The following is a 19,392-nucleotide window of genomic DNA, read 5'->3' as shown; positions in this document are numbered from 1 at the left end:
TGGATGACACGCAAGAAAGTTACAAACTTGTCCAAGCAACCGAGCAGAATGCCTGAAAATCGGAAGCGCCTTCAAATGAGGATGATACCAAACCACATTACAGGGAAGTTAAAATATTTGTATCATCATCCAGTACACGGCGTTTGACGCGTGATCACTTAGTGACTTGATGCAATAACTGATGAGGCGTTGAAAAATCGGGATTTTCTGGATTTACCACGTAACAAATAACATCGAACGTTATCTACATAGGCTGTCCCAAAACAACTGAGAGTAAGTCTGTATTTCAGAAACAATAATAGATATTGAAACGCGGTTTGTGGGAGGTTGTAGCTCATATCCTTAGCTATTCAACGAGCCCAAGATTTGCTATTTTGGTCAAAATTTCGCTGAGTTACAGCAATTTTTTGGAGCCGTGTAAAATAGAACCCTACAGGATTTTTGAGTATTTTTTTCCTTGTCTGAACTGTTATTCCGAGATCGCAACTTTGCGGATCACGTTGGCACTGGTCTAGATGCAAGTTCTAACATGTTTGCATGTGCTTTCATTGCATACCAGAGTTTTCTTCAACTTTCCAGCTCAGGGAAGCCAACATTGTCCAGCGTTAATGACACTTTCTTCCTCCGCCGCAGAAGTTGACGGCCGGCCGCCATGCGGAATCAAAGCCGCCGACTCGCGACCCTCGGAAAAAGCTGCATGCCACCGATAAATGGTGCTCTCCCCAAGTCGATTTTCTCCATAAGCAACTAACATCTCTTTCACGGTATCAGAGACAGTTGAACCTTGGTAAACACAGTAACGGATGGCATAGCGTTGCTCTTGTTTCAGCTCCGCGGGCGAACTCATTGCACCAAACGAGAATACGTGTCATAAACGCTAGACAATGTTGGCTTCACTGAGCTGGGAAGTTGAAGAAAACTCTGGTATGCAATGAAAGCACATGCAAACATGTTAGAACTTGCATCTAGACCAGTGCCAACGTGATCCGCAAAGTTGCGATCTCGGAACAACAGTTCAGACAAGGAAAAAGATACTCAAAAATCCTGTAGGGTTCTATTTTACACGGCTCCAAAAAATTGCTGTAACTCAGCGAAATTTTGACCAAAATAGCAAATCTTGGGCTCGTTGAATAGCTAAGAATATGAGCTACAACCTCCCACAAACCGCGTTTCAATATCTATTATTGTTTCTGAAATACAGACTTACTCTCAGTTGTTTTGGGACAGCCTATGTAAATTTCGAAAATGTACCACAGCAATACATTCACCATCCGCTTAGGTATCCCCTAAAGTATGTGTAACATTTGTTTTATTTAAATTATCCTCTCTAAATCCTAAAAATAACTACAGAAAAAGTAATACTCCCCGAGAGTATGATGTCTTCTACGGAAGAGGTGGTCGAGACCATCGAGTAAAATAATATATCATCGTTTATTCTGAAAGTTTGATATTTTTTTAATTTAATCAAATATACGAGGTCTGTTAGATTAGAAACCGGATTTTGGTCATAACTAGCCCACAATGCGTCCAAATTAGGTTTTCTTGAACTTTCCTGGTAGCTGGAAATATACTTAAGAACGATACGTTCACAGATTTTGTTATTTTGATCAGTGTTGATTCTGTGTCATCTTGAATACGAGTAAGTCAGGTGCGTTTTGCGATTTTCATCATGCGATCTCTGATAGAGCAAAGATTCAACATTAAATTTTGTTTTAAACTCTGTATACCTTGTACCGAAACTTTTGGTATATGCTAAGTAAAGTTTACCATGATCATTGTATGAGATGTTCCCACTGTTTTGAATGGGTTAAACGATTCAAAACTGGTCAGGAGTTCGTCAAAGATGAGGTGCATGGGAATCGACCCTCAACGGCAACTGACATTTGTTACGTGGAAGAAATGCGGGCAAAAGTGCTCGAAAACGGTCGTTTCGAGCTTGTTGAACAGAGTAATATTTCTGAAGGCTCTGTACATACAATTTTGATAGAATATTTAGACACGCATCGAGTTTCAGGTACAATTGCCCGGCTTGATTGTTGTCCGTTGAACGAAAATCCAACCAAATGTCAATTTCCCTTTAGCTGCTTGAACGTTCTAACAGTGATCCTACATTTTTGGATAGGATAATTTTCGGTGACAATACTTAAGTGTACGGCTACGATATGGAGAAGAAACTCCAATCGTCCTCTTGGGTTGAAAAATGTAGTGCAAGACCGAAAAAAGAGAGACAAGTTCGGTGAAACATAAAAATCGCAAAACAACCTTGAGGTTGCCTTACTTCAAGCCACATACCAACGACACTAATCAGGATTTTTCAAACTTGTGAATGTAGCGTTCTTAAGTATATTTTCAGCTATCAGAAAAGCTCAAGAAAACGTAATTTGGACGCATTGTGGGGTAGTTATGACCAAAATCCGGTTTCTAATCGAACAGACCTCGTAAATAGACGAACCTCCTTCAGTTTATTGAAATTCAAATTTTCAGACAAAAACTTTCCCCAGAAAATAACCAATATCAAATTCCATCTCATAGATTATTTTTTCTGAATAAAAGAGAAAAATGCTTCAAAAATTGAACAAAATTTTAATGATGATGAAGAGAGCACTTGAGTGGTTTTGTCGCGAAGGAATTTCAACTAATACCCCGGTTGAAATACAAGCCGGAGCCTGTTTTTTTGCGAAAGTGTGTATGTGCGCCAGGTCTCCCTTTGACGAGCGGAAGAACACCGCCTCTGATCAATGAGTGCGAGAGAGAAAGACGACATAACAGCGGATCCTGGCATACTTCATTTTTTGAACGAAAAACTGATCAACGGAAATTCTTAAAAATTGCCGTGATTTTCCATCTCCGAACGAAGAAAATTCTGCAAAAACTTCAAGAAATAATGTCCATTTGTACTCTTTTCGAAAAATAAAAAGGAACCGGAGATTCTCAAACACCGCAAATGAGATGTGTACCCATTTAGCATTTTTCAAAGGAAAAATTGCGACACTTTTACATGAAGTTAAGAATTGCGCAAAATTAGATCGATTGTCCTCAATCTTGTCGAAATTTTATCACCATAAAATCGCAATTATATCTCAACTAGAGGCCTGTAGCCGCTACGCGGCCGCCAACCACTCACGGCCGCTACACGCAAAAATAGTAGAATAACCACGTTCAAGTTATTTAAGAGATGAATGGATTCAAAAGCCGACGGGTGCATGCGAAATAAAGCATATTTGTCTCTAATTGCAACGTTGTGTACGAATTTTCATGTTTTATTTTTGTACACCGTTTTTAAAAAACTACACACAGTTTTTCCACGAATTTTCCTAATTTATCTCAAATGTAAGCATCGAAAATTTCGACGCGATATCCTCATTCATTCTATTTTCTTTTTATGTAACAAAACAAAAAAATTAAATATCCTTTTAGTTTCTCAATCGTTGCAATGAGGACACACATTTTCACTTTACTTATGGTAAAAAGCGGAGTAGAGAGGCAAGAATGATGACACGTAATCCTTGTTCAACGGTGACTGTATCGTCGCGCGAGCCAAGAAAGGGAACGCTGTGGACGTGGAGTCATGTTTGCAGTGTGACGCGCCTTCCATTCGGCTAGCGGCAATATGCCTACACCCGTGGTCGAATAGTTATCTCGTTACGCCTGCCGTAAATGGACAAAAAAAATCGATGCCTACACGCGGAAAAAAAGTGTTCTTTTCTCCGATTGCAACGTTGCAAACCTCTACTCATTTTTTTATTTTTAATCAATATTTTTTTTTAAAAAAAAAAGCTACACACAAGGTTTGTAGAAGTTTCAGAGAAATTCTCGGAATGACTTTAAATAAAATAAAAAAAAATTCCGACGCGATATTTCCGTTCGTTATCTGTTTTCTTTTTATTAAACCAAAATTAATTTTACGTGCATCAAGTTTCAGAATTGCTGCATCGTTTAACCATCGTCCGAGTTGCTGAATCGTTGCAATCGGCCTGTTGCAAACTTTTGCCAGAGCAAAAATAAGAGTTGTTCCACTCAGATAATGTCGCAAAAATCACGATGAGCGCATCGGCAAACTCTGAAATGCACTCCTAACTTCGCAATCAGCGTAAGAAATTTGCGATTTTAAAGCTTCTCGCTTCAAAAAGGATACAGCACATGTGAACATTTCGATAGAGGAGTCGTTCCATTCAATCCCTGCTCAACATGGACGACGCTTGCAAGTTGAGGTCAATCAAGGCGGATCAACGCGAGAAAAAGGTAAATGTCAACACGCAGATTGTTATCAGGTGGTGAGAATCATCGTCCCGTCACATGTGTTTTGGGTTTTGGTGGATTGGCGTCGGCTGTGTTGAATATTGCCTAGTGTCCTTGTGAGCAGGGGTTGGATCGAAAAACTCCTCTAACGAAATGTTCACCTGCGGGCCGATTATTGAAATTTAAACCAGCCCGATAAGACATCGAATTGCGATATATTTCACGGTTGAGATAGGGCTATGTCTTGTCGTAAGCGGCGACATAGTGTCGATGACATTTCAATAATCGCCCCGCTGTGCCGTGTGCCGTGGTATCGTTTTTAAAGCGGGAAGCTTGAAAAAACGCAAATTCCTTATGCAAATTGTGAAGTAAGAAGTGCATTTCAGACTTTGCCGATGCGCTCATCTCTATTTTTGAGGCACTTTGAGTAATAACCTTGTTTTTGCTCTGGCAAAAGTTTCCAACAGGCCCATTAAGATACTTATTTACCCTTTAATTGTGGCAAAAACCGGTCAGGGACCTTCAAAAGAACTGACGCTTGGTCCTAATTTTGCGGCGATTTTAGCGTCGCGCTAGCCATGGAAGGGAGTTCAGTCGAGTGTCGAGTCTTCTTCACAATGTGATGCGCCTTCAATCCAGTTAGCAACAATGTGCCTATACCCGTGGTCAAGTAGTTATCGCAAATAACTCTCGCAGTGCGTTTGGTGCAATGCGAGAAGTATTCATGCAGTCTTGTAGGCGCTAATATGAGTTTGACACCGACCGCACCGTGTTCGGCACGATTATTCGAACTCGCGTTAGGATAATCGTGGCATCGAAAAATGGGGCTTAAAAGGCGTTGTGTGCTTAAAAGGCTGCATGTTGTGTTTCGACGCCGTATGAGCAGTCCATCGTTGCCTCGTTTCTCCCGATAAAACATTTTTTTGGAGAAAAGTTAGAAAAGTTTTCTATGTTTGTTTTTTTATGTTTTGCTTTTGTTGTTGTGGACCATTAAACAAATTAAGAATGTAAACACTCAGATACATGATTCTTGATCAAAATTTCACGCAGAACACGATTCGCGCAACGAAAATTACTGAACACAACTCCTAGCTAAGCTATTTACGTTTTTATTGTGTATTGGTTACGGGAACTGAATTCAAAGTGTGTACAGCTTGAGCTTCGCGTCAAGATTTAAGTTGTCTTACTTTCATATCACTGAGACTGTCCCAGTGAAGTTTGGCGTGCAATTTAACCCTAGTAAATTATTCTTTCTTCTATGAGCGGAAAAGCTGAATTTATTAATAAAAAATGTTATTACCACGGTTAGGGGTTAATGTAGGGTTAGCGTATCCTCGCTGCCTCTTCTGCCATGCTAAGGAAGAATGTCGTATGAGCCTTCAGACATTGCCAAGTTTCCTTCAATGAAAACCGAATTTACCGGGAAAATTGTAAATATTTTTTTCAAACATTCTCATTGCCAAGTTTCCTTCAATGAAAACCGAATTTACCGGGAAAATTGTAAATATTTTCCTCAAACATTCTCATTGCCAAGTTTCCTTCAGTGAAAACCGAATTTACCGGGAGAATTGTAAATATTTTTTTCAAACATTCTCATTGCCAAGTTTCCTTCAATGAAAACCGAATTTACCGGGAAAATTGTAAATATTTTTTTTTCAACATTCTCAGACAATTTTGTACGCAATGTACTCTAAAATATCAGAAAATTTCAAAGAAAAATGTGCATGAATGTCGTCCAAAATTCACGTTTTATCAAGGGAAATTTGGCATAACACTCGAATGTTCATACGGCGCTCTTCCTTAGCACGGCAGTATTGGTGTTCACACCGCGAGCCTGCAATCCTGGGATCGAAGGATTGCGGACATGTTCCAGCTTTTTGTTTACTCATGTTTTTCAATTTTTTTAAATGAGAAAGAAGCTAAATTCATTGCTTGAAATATATTCAGAATATTCTGCCGAAGGAGAACAAAAGTGATGATAAATTTGAATAAATTGCGTTGAGTGTGGCAGGGAGTCTAGCTTCTGCAACGTCGCAAAAGGAGATCCGTGACTTCGCACTTTGATCATCGCATTGTTTATGTCTCATTCAAAGTTGATCTCTGAACTTCCTATTGTGCGAATATGGTTTATTTACGTGAAATTTTGAGGTACGCTTCCGCCGAAAATCCATCGCCCACGGCGATTTCCATGACAACAACCACCTCGGGCAGCCGAACTACACCGAAATAAAAATCTCGGTGTATTTACTAAGAAAAGGGTAAAATTTCCAAGAATTCAGGGTTCTATTTGATCCCAGTTTTTTCTCGGTAAAATTATCATTTATGGAATTGGTAATTTTACCGAGAAATCTCGGTAGAATTATTGAACTTTCTCGGTAATTTTACTGGACCTTGGTAAAAACGCCAATATTTTTTATCGACTGTGGTAGGATTACCGAGATAAAATGGCAAAGTTACCGGGAATTGATTACCAATAAAAGTGGTATTCTTACCTGAAAAAACAGTAAAAATGCCGGTTTTTAGGTAAGCTTACCAGTCTGTCTTGGTAAAATTACCAATAATTGGTAAAAAAAAGTGAGATGGTAAAGGTACCAACGGACCTCGGTAAAAACGCCGAGAATTTTTTTTCAGTGTATCAGCTGACCGAAAAAAAAGCGCCCGAAAATAATTAAGGATAAACCGCGCATCTCCCGACGGCGACGGGACAAACGGGATAACCAATCTTTCAAAGAGCGGAAAGGGCGCGGGGCCACCGCACGATCCCTCTATTTTTCCCGCCATAGGGAGACCGGGACGGTCAAACCGCCATTGAGCTCAGGGGAGAAATTCATGAGCGCCGCCCGCGGCGCACAATGGTCCAAAACTCAAGAATACGAAGAAATAAGTCGGACAATGACTGAAAGATCACAAAAGTTTGGCAATCGCGCCATGATCCTTGAGTTTCTAATTTCGACTTTGATGACAAATCGCCGAAATTTTAACACCCTGACTTATTAATTTTGAGCAAGTTTATGGCACGCTACGCGCGACGTGATGCCAGCTCGAAACGCGCACTGACGCCTACAAACCCAAAGGGATACTTCAAGCATTGCGCAATGCGTGAAGTAGCCCGTTAGGTTTGTAGGCGTCGTGCGCGTGTCACACCGGTGCGGTGGCGTTTGCGGACGTGGCGTTTGCGGATTCTAAGAATCGGGTGGCGTTTGCGGATTCTCATATTTTGACGGTGGCGATTGCGGACAGGCGGAACAGGGCCGGTGGACTTTGCGGACCAGAGAATTTCGGCGGTGGCGATTGCGGACGGAGGGGTAGGCACCTACGTATGCTGCCCCCCACCCCTGCGCTGTATATTAAAGAGAAAAATTACTGGAGAGGCTCTGGATTCCTTTTCGTGGATGTAGATGAATGAAAAAAATATTAGTATTAAACATTAGTATTATATTAGTATAAAAACATATGAGCAGTGAACATACAGTAAATTTTTAAAAAAAGGCATATCAGAAATCGCAAGAAACTGAAAAATCGTCAGTTTCAGTCCATTTTTAGGATGAAAAACATGTTGTAAATTCTAGTCCAAAATTACTGAAAGTCAAACAATTAAAATGTGTTTCCATTTTTCGTATGTAATTTTTTAACATTCAGTAATTTTGGATTAGAATTTACAACATGTTTTTCATCCTAAAAATGGACTGAAACTGACGATTTTTCAGTTTCTTGCGATTTCTGATATGCCTTTTTTTAAAAATTTACTGTATGTTCACTGCTCATATGTTTTTATACTAATATAATACTAATGTTTAATACTAATATTTTTTTCATTCATCTACATCCACGAAAAGGAATCCAGAGCCTCTCCAGTAATTTTTCTCTTTAATATACAGCGCAGGGGTGGGGGCAGCATACGTAGGTGCCTACCCCTCCGTCCGCAATCGCCACCGCCGAAATTCTCTGGTCCGCAAAGTCCACCGGCCCTGTTCCGCCTGTCCGCAATCGCCACCGTCAAAATATGAGAATCCGCAAACGCCACCCGATTCTTAGAATCCGCAAACGCCACGTCCGCAAACGCCACCGCACCGGTGTGACACGCGCACGACGCCTACAAACCTAACGGGCTACTTCACGCATTGCGCAATGCTTGAAGTATCCCTTTGGGTTTGTAGGCGTCAGTGCGCGTTTCGAGCTGGCATCACGTCGCGCGTAGCGTGCCATAAACTTGCTCAAAATTAATAAGTCAGGGTGTTAAAATTTCGGCGATTTGTCATCAAAGTCGAAATTAGAAACTCAAGGATCATGGCGCGATTGCCAAACTTTTGTGATCTTTCAGTCATTGTCCGACTTATTTCTTCGTATTCTTGAGTTTTGGACCATTGTGCGCCGCGGGCGGCGCTCATGAATTTCTCCCCTGAGCTCAATGGCGGTTTGACCGTCCCGGTCTCCCTATGGCGGGAAAAATAGAGGGATCGTGCGGTGGCCCCGCGCCCTTTCCGCTCTTTGAAAGATTGGTTATCCCGTTTGTCCCGTCGCCGTCGGGAGATGCGCGGTTTATCCTTAATTATTTTCGGGCGCTTTTTTTTCGGTCAGCTGATACACTGAAAAAAAATTCTCGGCGTTTTTACCGAGGTCCGTTGGTACCTTTACCATCTCACTTTTTTTTACCAATTATTGGTAATTTTACCAAGACAGACTGGTAAGCTTACCTAAAAACCGGCATTTTTACTGTTTTTTCAGGTAAGAATACCACTTTTATTGGTAATCAATTCCCGGTAACTTTGCCATTTTATCTCGGTAATCCTACCACAGTCGATAAAAAATATTGGCGTTTTTACCAAGGTCCAGTAAAATTACCGAGAAAGTTCAATAATTCTACCGAGATTTCTCGGTAAAATTACCAATTCCATAAATGATAATTTTACCGAGAAAAAACTGGGATCAAATAGAACCCTGAATTCTTGGAAATTTTACCCTTTTCTTAGTAAATACACCGAGATTTTTATTTCGGTGTAGTTCGGCTGCCCGAGGTGGTTGTTGTCATGGAAATCGCCGTGGGCGATGGATTTTCGGCGGAAGCGTACCTCAAAATTTCACGTAAATAAACCATATTCGCACAATAGGAAGTTCAGAGATCAACTTTGAATGAGACATAAACAATGCGATGATCAAAGTGCGAAGTCACGGATCTCCTTTTGCGACGTTGCAGAAGCTAGACTCCCTGCCACACTCAACGCAATTTATTCAAATTTATCATCACTTTTGTTCTCCTTCGGCAGAATATTCTGAATATATTTCAAGCAATGAATTTAGCTTCTTTCTCATTTAAAAAAATTGAAAAACATGAGTAAACAAAAAGCTGGAACATGTCCGCAATCCTTCGATCCCAGGATTGCAGGCTCGCGGTGTGAACACCAATACTGCCGTGCTAAGGAAGAGCGCCGTATGAACATTCGAGTGTTATGCCAAATTTCCCTTGATAAAACGTGAATTTTGGACGACATTCATGCACATTTTTCTTTGAAATTTTCTGATATTTTAGAGTACATTGCGTACAAAATTGTCTGAGGATGTTGAAAAAAAATATTTACAATTTTCCCGGTAAATTCGGTTTTCATTGAAGGAAACTTGGCAATGAGAATGTTTGAAAAAAATATTTACAATTCTCCCGGTAAATTCCGTTTTCATTGCAGGAAACTTGGCAATGAGAATGTTTGAAAAAAATATTTACAATTCTCCCGGTAAATTCGGTTTTCATTGAAGGAAACTTGGCAATGAGAATGTTTGAGGAAAATATTTACAATTTTCCCGGTAAATTCGGTTTTCATTGAAGGAAACTTGGCAATGAGAATGTTTGAAAAAAATATTTACAATTTTCCCGGTAAATTCGGTTTTCATTGAAGGAAACTTGGCAATGTCTGAAGGCTCATACGACATTCTTCCTTAGCATGGCAGAAGAGGCAGCGAGGATACGCTAACCCTACATTAACCCCTAACCGTGGTAATAACATTTTTTATTAATAAATTCAGCTTTTCCGCTCATAGAAGAAAGAATAATTTACTAGGGTTAAATTGCACGCCAAACTTCACTGGGACAGTCTCAGTGATATGAAAGTAAGACAACTTAAATCTTGACGCGAAGCTCAAGCTGTACACACTTTGAATTCAGTTCCCGTAACCAATACACAATAAAAACGTAAATAGCTTAGCTAGGAGTTGTGTTCAGTAATTTTCGTTGCGCGAATCGTGTTCTGCGTGAAATTTTGATCAAGAATCATGTATCTGAGTGTTTACATTCTTAATTTGTTTAATGGTCCACAACAACAAAAGCAAAACATAAAAAAACAAACATAGAAAACTTTTCTAACTTTTCTCCAAAAAAATGTTTTATCGGGAGAAACGAGGCAACGATGGACTGCTCATACGGCGTCGAAACACAACATGCAGCCTTTTAAGCACACAACGCCTTTTAAGCCCCATTTTTCGATGCCACGATTATCCTAACGCGAGTTCGAATAATCGTGCCGAACACGGTGCGGTCGGTGTCAAACTCATATTAGCGCCTACAAGACTGCATGAATACTTCTCGCATTGCACCAAACGCACTGCGAGAGTTATTTGCGATAACTACTTGACCACGGGTATAGGCACATTGTTGCTAACTGGATTGAAGGCGCATCACATTGTGAAGAAGACTCGACACTCGACTGAACTCCCTTCCATGGCTAGCGCGACGCTAAAATCGCCGCAAAATTAGGACCAAGCGTCAGTTCTTTTGAAGGTCCCTGACCGGTTTTTGCCACAATTAAAGGGTAAATAAGTATCTTAATGGGCCTGTTGGAAACTTTTGCCAGAGCAAAAACAAGGTTATTACTCAAAGTGCCTCAAAAATAGAGATGAGCGCATCGGCAAAGTCTGAAATGCACTTCTTACTTCACAATTTGCATAAGGAATTTGCGTTTTTTCAAGCTTCCCGCTTTAAAAACGATACCACGGCACACGGCACAGCGGGGCGATTATTGAAATGTCATCGACACTATGTCGCCGCTTACGACAAGACATAGCCCTATCTCAACCGTGAAATATATCGCAATTCGATGTCTTATCGGGCTGGTTTAAATTTCAATAATCGGCCCGCAGGTGAACATTTCGTTAGAGGAGTTTTTCGATCCAACCCCTGCTCACAAGGACACTAGGCAATATTCAACACAGCCGACGCCAATCCACCAAAACCCAAAACACATGTGACGGGACGATGATTCTCACCACCTGATAACAATCTGCGTGTTGACATTTACCTTTTTCTCGCGTTGATCCGCCTTGATTGACCTCAACTTGCAAGCGTCGTCCATGTTGAGCAGGGATTGAATGGAACGACTCCTCTATCGAAATGTTCACATGTGCTGTATCCTTTTTGAAGCGAGAAGCTTTAAAATCGCAAATTTCTTACGCTGATTGCGAAGTTAGGAGTGCATTTCAGAGTTTGCCGATGCGCTCATCTCTATTTTTGAGGCACTTTGAGTAATAACCTTGTTTTTGCTCTGGCAAAAGTTTCCAACAGGCCCATTAAGATACTTATTTACCCTTTAATTGTGGCAAAAACCGGTCAGGGACCTTCAAAAGAACTGACGCTTGGTCCTAATTTTGCGGCGATTTTAGCGTCGCGCTAGCCATGGAAGGGAGTTCAGTCGAGTGTCGAGTCTTCTTCACAATGTGATGCGCCTTCAATCCAGTTAGCAACAATGTGCCTATACCCGTGGTCAAGTAGTTATCGCAAATAACTCTCGCAGTGCGTTTGGTGCAATGCGAGAAGTATTCATGCAGTCTTGTAGGCGCTAATATGAGTTTGACACCGACCGCACCGTGTTCGGCACGATTATTCGAACTCGCGTTAGGATAATCGTGGCATCGAAAAATGGGGCTTAAAAGGCGTTGTGTGCTTAAAAGGCTGCATGTTGTGTTTCGACGCCGTATGAGCAGTCCATCGTTGCCTCGTTTCTCCCGATAAAACATTTTTTTGGAGAAAAGTTAGAAAAGTTTTCTATGTTTGTTTTTTTATGTTTTGCTTTTGTTGTTGTGGACCATTAAACAAATTAAGAATGTAAACACTCAGATACATGATTCTTGATCAAAATTTCACGCAGAACACGATTCGCGCAACGAAAATTACTGAACACAACTCCTAGCTAAGCTATTTACGTTTTTATTGTGTATTGGTTACGGGAACTGAATTCAAAGTGTGTACAGCTTGAGCTTCGCGTCAAGATTTAAGTTGTCTTACTTTCATATCACTGAGACTGTCCCAGTGAAGTTTGGCGTGCAATTTAACCCTAGTAAATTATTCTTTCTTCTATGAGCGGAAAAGCTGAATTTATTAATAAAAAATGTTATTACCACGGTTAGGGGTTAATGTAGGGTTAGCGTATCCTCGCTGCCTCTTCTGCCATGCTAAGGAAGAATGTCGTATGAGCCTTCAGACATTGCCAAGTTTCCTTCAATGAAAACCGAATTTACCGGGAAAATTGTAAATATTTTTTTCAAACATTCTCATTGCCAAGTTTCCTTCAATGAAAACCGAATTTACCGGGAAAATTGTAAATATTTTCCTCAAACATTCTCATTGCCAAGTTTCCTTCAATGAAAACCGAATTTACCGGGAGAATTGTAAATATTTTTTTCAAACATTCTCATTGCCAAGTTTCCTGCAATGAAAACGGAATTTACCGGGAGAATTGTAAATATTTTTTTCAAACATTCTCATTGCCAAGTTTCCTTCAATGAAAACCGAATTTACCGGGAAAATTGTAAATATTTTTTTTCAACATTCTCAGACAATTTTGTACGCAATGTACTCTAAAATATCAGAAAATTTCAAAGAAAAATGTGCATGAATGTCGTCCAAAATTCACGTTTTATCAAGGGAAATTTGGCATAACACTCGAATGTTCATACGGCGCTCTTCCTTAGCACGGCAGTATTGGTGTTCACACCGCGAGCCTGCAATCCTGGGATCGAAGGATTGCGGACATGTTCCAGCTTTTTGTTTACTCATGTTTTTCAATTTTTTTAAATGAGAAAGAAGCTAAATTCATTGCTTGAAATATATTCAGAATATTCTGCCGAAGGAGAACAAAAGTGATGATAAATTTGAATAAATTGCGTTGAGTGTGGCAGGGAGTCTAGCTTCTGCAACGTCGCAAAAGGAGATCCGTGACTTCGCACTTTGATCATCGCATTGTTTATGTCTCATTCAAAGTTGATCTCTGAACTTCCTATTGTGCGAATATGGTTTATTTACGTGAAATTTTGAGGTACGCTTCCGCCGAAAATCCATCGCCCACGGCGATTTCCATGACAACAACCACCTCGGGCAGCCGAACTACACCGAAATAAAAATCTCGGTGTATTTACTAAGAAAAGGGTAAAATTTCCAAGAATTCAGGGTTCTATTTGATCCCAGTTTTTTCTCGGTAAAATTATCATTTATGGAATTGGTAATTTTACCGAGAAATCTCGGTAGAATTATTGAACTTTCTCGGTAATTTTACTGGACCTTGGTAAAAACGCCAATATTTTTTATCGACTGTGGTAGGATTACCGAGATAAAATGGCAAAGTTACCGGGAATTGATTACCAATAAAAGTGGTATTCTTACCTGAAAAAACAGTAAAAATGCCGGTTTTTAGGTAAGCTTACCAGTCTGTCTTGGTAAAATTACCAATAATTGGTAAAAAAAAGTGAGATGGTAAAGGTACCAACGGACCTCGGTAAAAACGCCGAGAATTTTTTTTCAGTGTATCAGCTGACCGAAAAAAAAGCGCCCGAAAATAATTAAGGATAAACCGCGCATCTCCCGACGGCGACGGGACAAACGGGATAACCAATCTTTCAAAGAGCGGAAAGGGCGCGGGGCCACCGCACGATCCCTCTATTTTTCCCGCCATAGGGAGACCGGGACGGTCAAACCGCCATTGAGCTCAGGGGAGAAATTCATGAGCGCCGCCCGCGGCGCACAATGGTCCAAAACTCAAGAATACGAAGAAATAAGTCGGACAATGACTGAAAGATCACAAAAGTTTGGCAATCGCGCCATGATCCTTGAGTTTCTAATTTCGACTTTGATGACAAATCGCCGAAATTTTAACACCCTGACTTATTAATTTTGAGCAAGTTTATGGCACGCTACGCGCGACGTGATGCCAGCTCGAAACGCGCACTGACGCCTACAAACCCAAAGGGATACTTCAAGCATTGCGCAATGCGTGAAGTAGCCCGTTAGGTTTGTAGGCGTCGTGCGCGTGTCACACCGGTGCGGTGGCGTTTGCGGACGTGGCGTTTGCGGATTCTAAGAATCGGGTGGCGTTTGCGGATTCTCATATTTTGACGGTGGCGATTGCGGACAGGCGGAACAGGGCCGGTGGACTTTGCGGACCAGAGAATTTCGGCGGTGGCGATTGCGGACGGAGGGGTAGGCACCTACGTATGCTGCCCCCCACCCCTGCGCTGTATATTAAAGAGAAAAATTACTGGAGAGGCTCTGGATTCCTTTTCGTGGATGTAGATGAATGAAAAAAATATTAGTATTAAACATTAGTATTATATTAGTATAAAAACATATGAGCAGTGAACATACAGTAAATTTTTAAAAAAAGGCATATCAGAAATCGCAAGAAACTGAAAAATCGTCAGTTTCAGTCCATTTTTAGGATGAAAAACATGTTGTAAATTCTAATCCAAAATTACTGAATGTTAAAAAATTACATACGAAAAATGGAAACACATTTTAATTGTTTGACTTTCAGTAATTTTGGACTAGAATTTACAACATGTTTTTCATCCTAAAAATGGACTGAAACTGACGATTTTTCAGTTTCTTGCGATTTCTGATATGCCTTTTTTTAAAAATTTACTGTATGTTCACTGCTCATATGTTTTTATACTAATATAATACTAATGTTTAATACTAATATTTTTTTCATTCATCTACATCCACGAAAAGGAATCCAGAGCCTCTCCAGTAATTTTTCTCTTTAATATACAGCGCAGGGGTGGGGGGCAGCATACGTAGGTGCCTACCCCTCCGTCCGCAATCGCCACCGCCGAAATTCTCTGGTCCGCAAAGTCCACCGGCCCTGTTCCGCCTGTCCGCAATCGCCACCGTCAAAATATGAGAATCCGCAAACGCCACCCGATTCTTAGAATCCGCAAACGCCACGTCCGCAAACGCCACCGCACCGTCACACCGGCAGCACGCAGCGGCTCTCCCGGCGGGTGGGCGGGGAAGGATTTCATGCGGGGAGAGCTCCCTGATGGAGAAACTCGTAAATCGACGGTGTAAGTCGGCGATCTTATAACTCGGTTTGCAACGTCGCAGACTTCCTTGCATACTGTATTTTTTGAACGGAAAACTACTCGAAGGCAATTCTTCTAAACTGCCGTGATTTTTCCTCTCTGTGAGAAGAAAATTCTGCATAAACTTCAAGGAATGATGTCAACTTGTTCTGTTTTAAAATAATAATATAGAGGCAAAGATTTTCAGACACCGCAAACGAGTTATGTGATTGCCGACTTACACCGTCAATATGGTTTTTTTTTTTTTTTTTTTTTTTTTTTTTTTTTTTTAATTCTTGACTTTTAAAATTACACTTTGGTCGTGTGAAGTAATTAGTGAACTCTCAACGCTAGATGAAGTGTAATAATGAAAGGCGGGTCGTGCACCATGCGCGCTGCGGACGGCGCAGGGCGGCTCATGAAATTCTCCCCTGTGCTCTGTCGGTCAAACCGGTACCCCTTGCGCCCGGATCGGCCCGACAGTCCCCGCTAAATTTTGACCCAAAGTATCGGGCTTACGGAATTATATGTGATGATGATGATGATGATTTATCACGAGTCCATGTTAGCTAACAGTGCGATAAATCGCCGTCGGTAAAATCCCGAATTTATTGCAAATTGATACGATGAAATCGTAATTTATCGCAATGTTTTACCCGATGATGTAGCAATGAATCGACGTCGATAAAATCGCGCTACATTCTCCGGTCTAATAGCAACTCATCGCCATCATTGCTACTCGGGTGGTTGAGGATTTACGAGGAATCGATTATCGACCTCTCCCCCATTTGAAGCTATGGTGAAGAATCGAGTATCAAGGTGTTCGTTGCGAAAACCTTGTTTATCGATCTTTTCCATAGGTTTAAATGGAAAATCAGTCTATATATGAACAGAGTTCATCATAAAGGAACCAACCCTCGTTGAATTGCGTAACTGAGAAAAAGAGGTTTGAATTTTTACTCCTGCATTATAGGCTCATGTGCAGTAAAGAAACTTTAACCCCTCTTTTCACAAACTAATTTCTGTTTTTCGGCTTTCAGTTTTTGGCAGGAGAAAATATGCGGCTTGTGAAACTCAAAAACATTCTTAACTCAATTTTTTCGAGAATGTGGTTTGGTTCCTTTTTGATAAACACGGTCCGTATTGAAAAGCAAGCTACGCCACTGACTTACACCGTTGATGCGTATGGCATACAGCATACCGACGGTGAAACTACCAAACCACGTATCTCGTTTGCGGTGTTTAAAAATCTACGCTCACATTTTATTTTTTTTGAAGTAGACCAAATCAATATCATTCCTTGAAATTTTCACGGAATTTTCTCCGCACAAAGAGGAAAAATCACAGACATTTTCAAGACTGGATGTTAAGTAGTTTTTCATTTAAAAAATAAAGTATGACAGGAAGTCTGCGACGTCGCAAACCGAGGTACGTGGTTTGGTAGTTTCACCGTCGATACACGCGAGAACCGTGCAAAATTTAAAAAAAAAAAAATTTAAAAAAGGAGAGGGGGGGGGGGTGAATCCTGCGAGAAAAATAGCCTGGGTAGCGGTACCTGTATCGTCGTAATGTTGCCGGTAGATTATCCACAAGTTGCGCTGTTTCTTCTTTTTGGTGGCCTTTTTGACGGCTTTCTTCCAGAGTTCGGCCATGCTGATCGCGACCCGGTCGGAGACAAATTGCGGAAGTCGCGGGCGCGCCGACCCGACCCAGCCTCAAAACCCCTGTCGAACACAATTAATGACGGGGGCTTCCCCCACGTCAATTTTATTCGATATTAGGCTGCGTTGCCGCGTGAGCCTTGACATTGAAAATTAGTGCCCTCGGTGAAGCTAAAATCACGGAGATTCTCACACAACCGGCAACCTCGCGCTCTATTTGGAGCGCAACCCGCAGCGCCGTTGACAGGTCGTGTCTGACACAGTGTTCGAAACTCGCCTCTGAGTTTCAGGAGCCATGTGGCGCATCAAGCTTGATTTTAGGGGCCATTGAAGATTTCTAAGGGCCAAATCCACTTTTGCCTACATCTCACAGCGCATTTAGTGAAAAGTTAGACGCAAGATGTTTTAGTTACAGAACTAGTAGCTATAACATGGGGGAAATTTAAAAAAAAATCACCAAGCAGAAGAATTAGGATTTTTCTTTTTGTTTTGGGGGGGGGGGTGTAATTTTTTTGGGGCCACACTGACGCAGAGCCTTCATTTTTTAGGCGCCGTAACCGATTTCTTAGCCGCATTTGGCGCGTTGGCGCCTATGAGTTTCGAACACTGGTCTGAAAGGAAAGCCACATTCAATGTTGGTCATTTTGAAACCACGTGCCTCGTTCCATGGCTCTGTGTGATGTTCACCTTCATTTGGACCAGTTAGGCAAAGAGAGCACTTAAGCGTCGGAATAGTTGCCTAACCGCTCAAAATGAAGGCGAATCGCACGCTGCTTCTCTTTCGCAAGTCCAAAACCACTCCCCCATGCGCGAGGCGATGTTTGCCTTAAGGCCATTGGTTAGCCAAATAGATCAATTGGGCGTATTTCTATCAAATGGAACTAAGCGCCATCGAAGAGGAAGGGAGGGAGGGGGGGGGGACTTGGAACGCAATGCTCGTTCCGTCTTATACTTTCGGTGTTTTTCCATGGCGCTTAGTTCTGTTTGACAGAACGCGCAGAGATTTTGAAACACCGCAATCGCAATACGCACATCTGCAGTTTCATCGTCGATACAGCGACCAAAAACTTAGAGTAATATGAATGTAGGGTGGAATCTCTACTCCTTACGGAGTGACTTACCCTACAACGGAGTGAAATCTACTCTTCTTGCGGAGTGTCACACGCTTTTACGGCGCCAATTCCACTTCGTATCCATATCACTCGAGGTTGGAGGAGCGGGGGGGGGGGGGGGGGGTTGACTCCGGCGCTGAATTTCGCTCCTCGATTTTAACAGTGTGTGGTCTCAGTACCAGGATCCCCTGCCTGCACAGACCCAAGAAGCAGTGATCGCGATAAATATCAATTTTATCGGTTGGTGGTCGCTAAAATATCGGTGGCAATATATCGAGATATCATCGCATTGAAAATTGCGATTAGTGGCGATAATTTCGCTACATATCGCTATTTTTGGCTCGATAAAATTTTGATCAATTTTCGTCGATAAAATCGATATTGAATCACTATTTATCGCGATTTTTATTCCGAAAATATCGCGAGCGCGATTTAATCTCGATAAGTCGAGGATAATCGCTTGGATGTTGATGATCCTGGCGTGTAAAATCGCAATGTATAGCGATTTTTCCGTTGAGAAATGCCAATGGGGGACGGTCGCAAACCGCGTTTTTTCGGTAGAAAGAAAGAAATGAAACTTTTTTTAGCAGGACGATTTGACGGCGGCGTAGTTGACGGTGGCGGCCAAGTGAAAACATGCGATATGTCAGGATGGTCCTCCTTCCGTCGGTAATGAGACCAAAACGGCTCATCACCGTTCGACCCATATCTATACACAACCCTTCTTCTCCCTTTATTCCGGTCCCCCGCCACCGCCAATAGCGGGCGCATGCAAAGAAACCGGGGGCTTTATTTCGTCGCTCCCCTGCCCTAGGGGCCTATCTCGATTTCCGTATGAGCCCCAGGAAGCATGGGTTTATATGTGATACACACTGAAAAAAAATTCTCGGCGTTTTTACCAAGGTCCGTTGGTACCTTTGACTGGTAAGCTTACCTAAAAACCGGTATTTTTACTGGTTTTTTTTTTCAGGTAAGAGTACCACTTTTATTAGTAATCAATGCCCGGTAACTTTGTCATTTTATCTCGGTAATTATACCACAGTCGATAAAAAATATTGGCGTTT

General features: G+C 41.5%; 1 protein-coding gene across 1 annotated transcript in view; it reads right to left on the bottom strand.

The window, feature by feature from the left end:
• The window catches only part of LOC109040485 (uncharacterized), a 32,786-nt gene extending 15,490 nt beyond the window's left edge, over positions 1 to 17,296 (bottom strand). Inside the window, exon 1 of the mRNA XM_019056453.2 lies at positions 17,111 to 17,296. Within this exon, the coding sequence (XP_018911998.2) occupies positions 17,111 to 17,207 (97 nt within the window). The 5' untranslated portion in view covers positions 17,208 to 17,296. The remainder of the gene's footprint in view (positions 1 to 17,110) is intronic.
• Between the last annotated feature and the right edge of the window lie 2,096 nt (positions 17,297 to 19,392).

This window comes from Bemisia tabaci, chromosome 6, assembly GCF_918797505.1.
Source record: "Bemisia tabaci chromosome 6, PGI_BMITA_v3".
In the NCBI taxonomy this organism is placed as follows: Eukaryota; Metazoa; Arthropoda; class Insecta; order Hemiptera; family Aleyrodidae; genus Bemisia; species Bemisia tabaci.
Note: the sequence above shows the minus strand (reverse complement) of the source record. Positions and strands in the feature narration are given on the sequence as shown.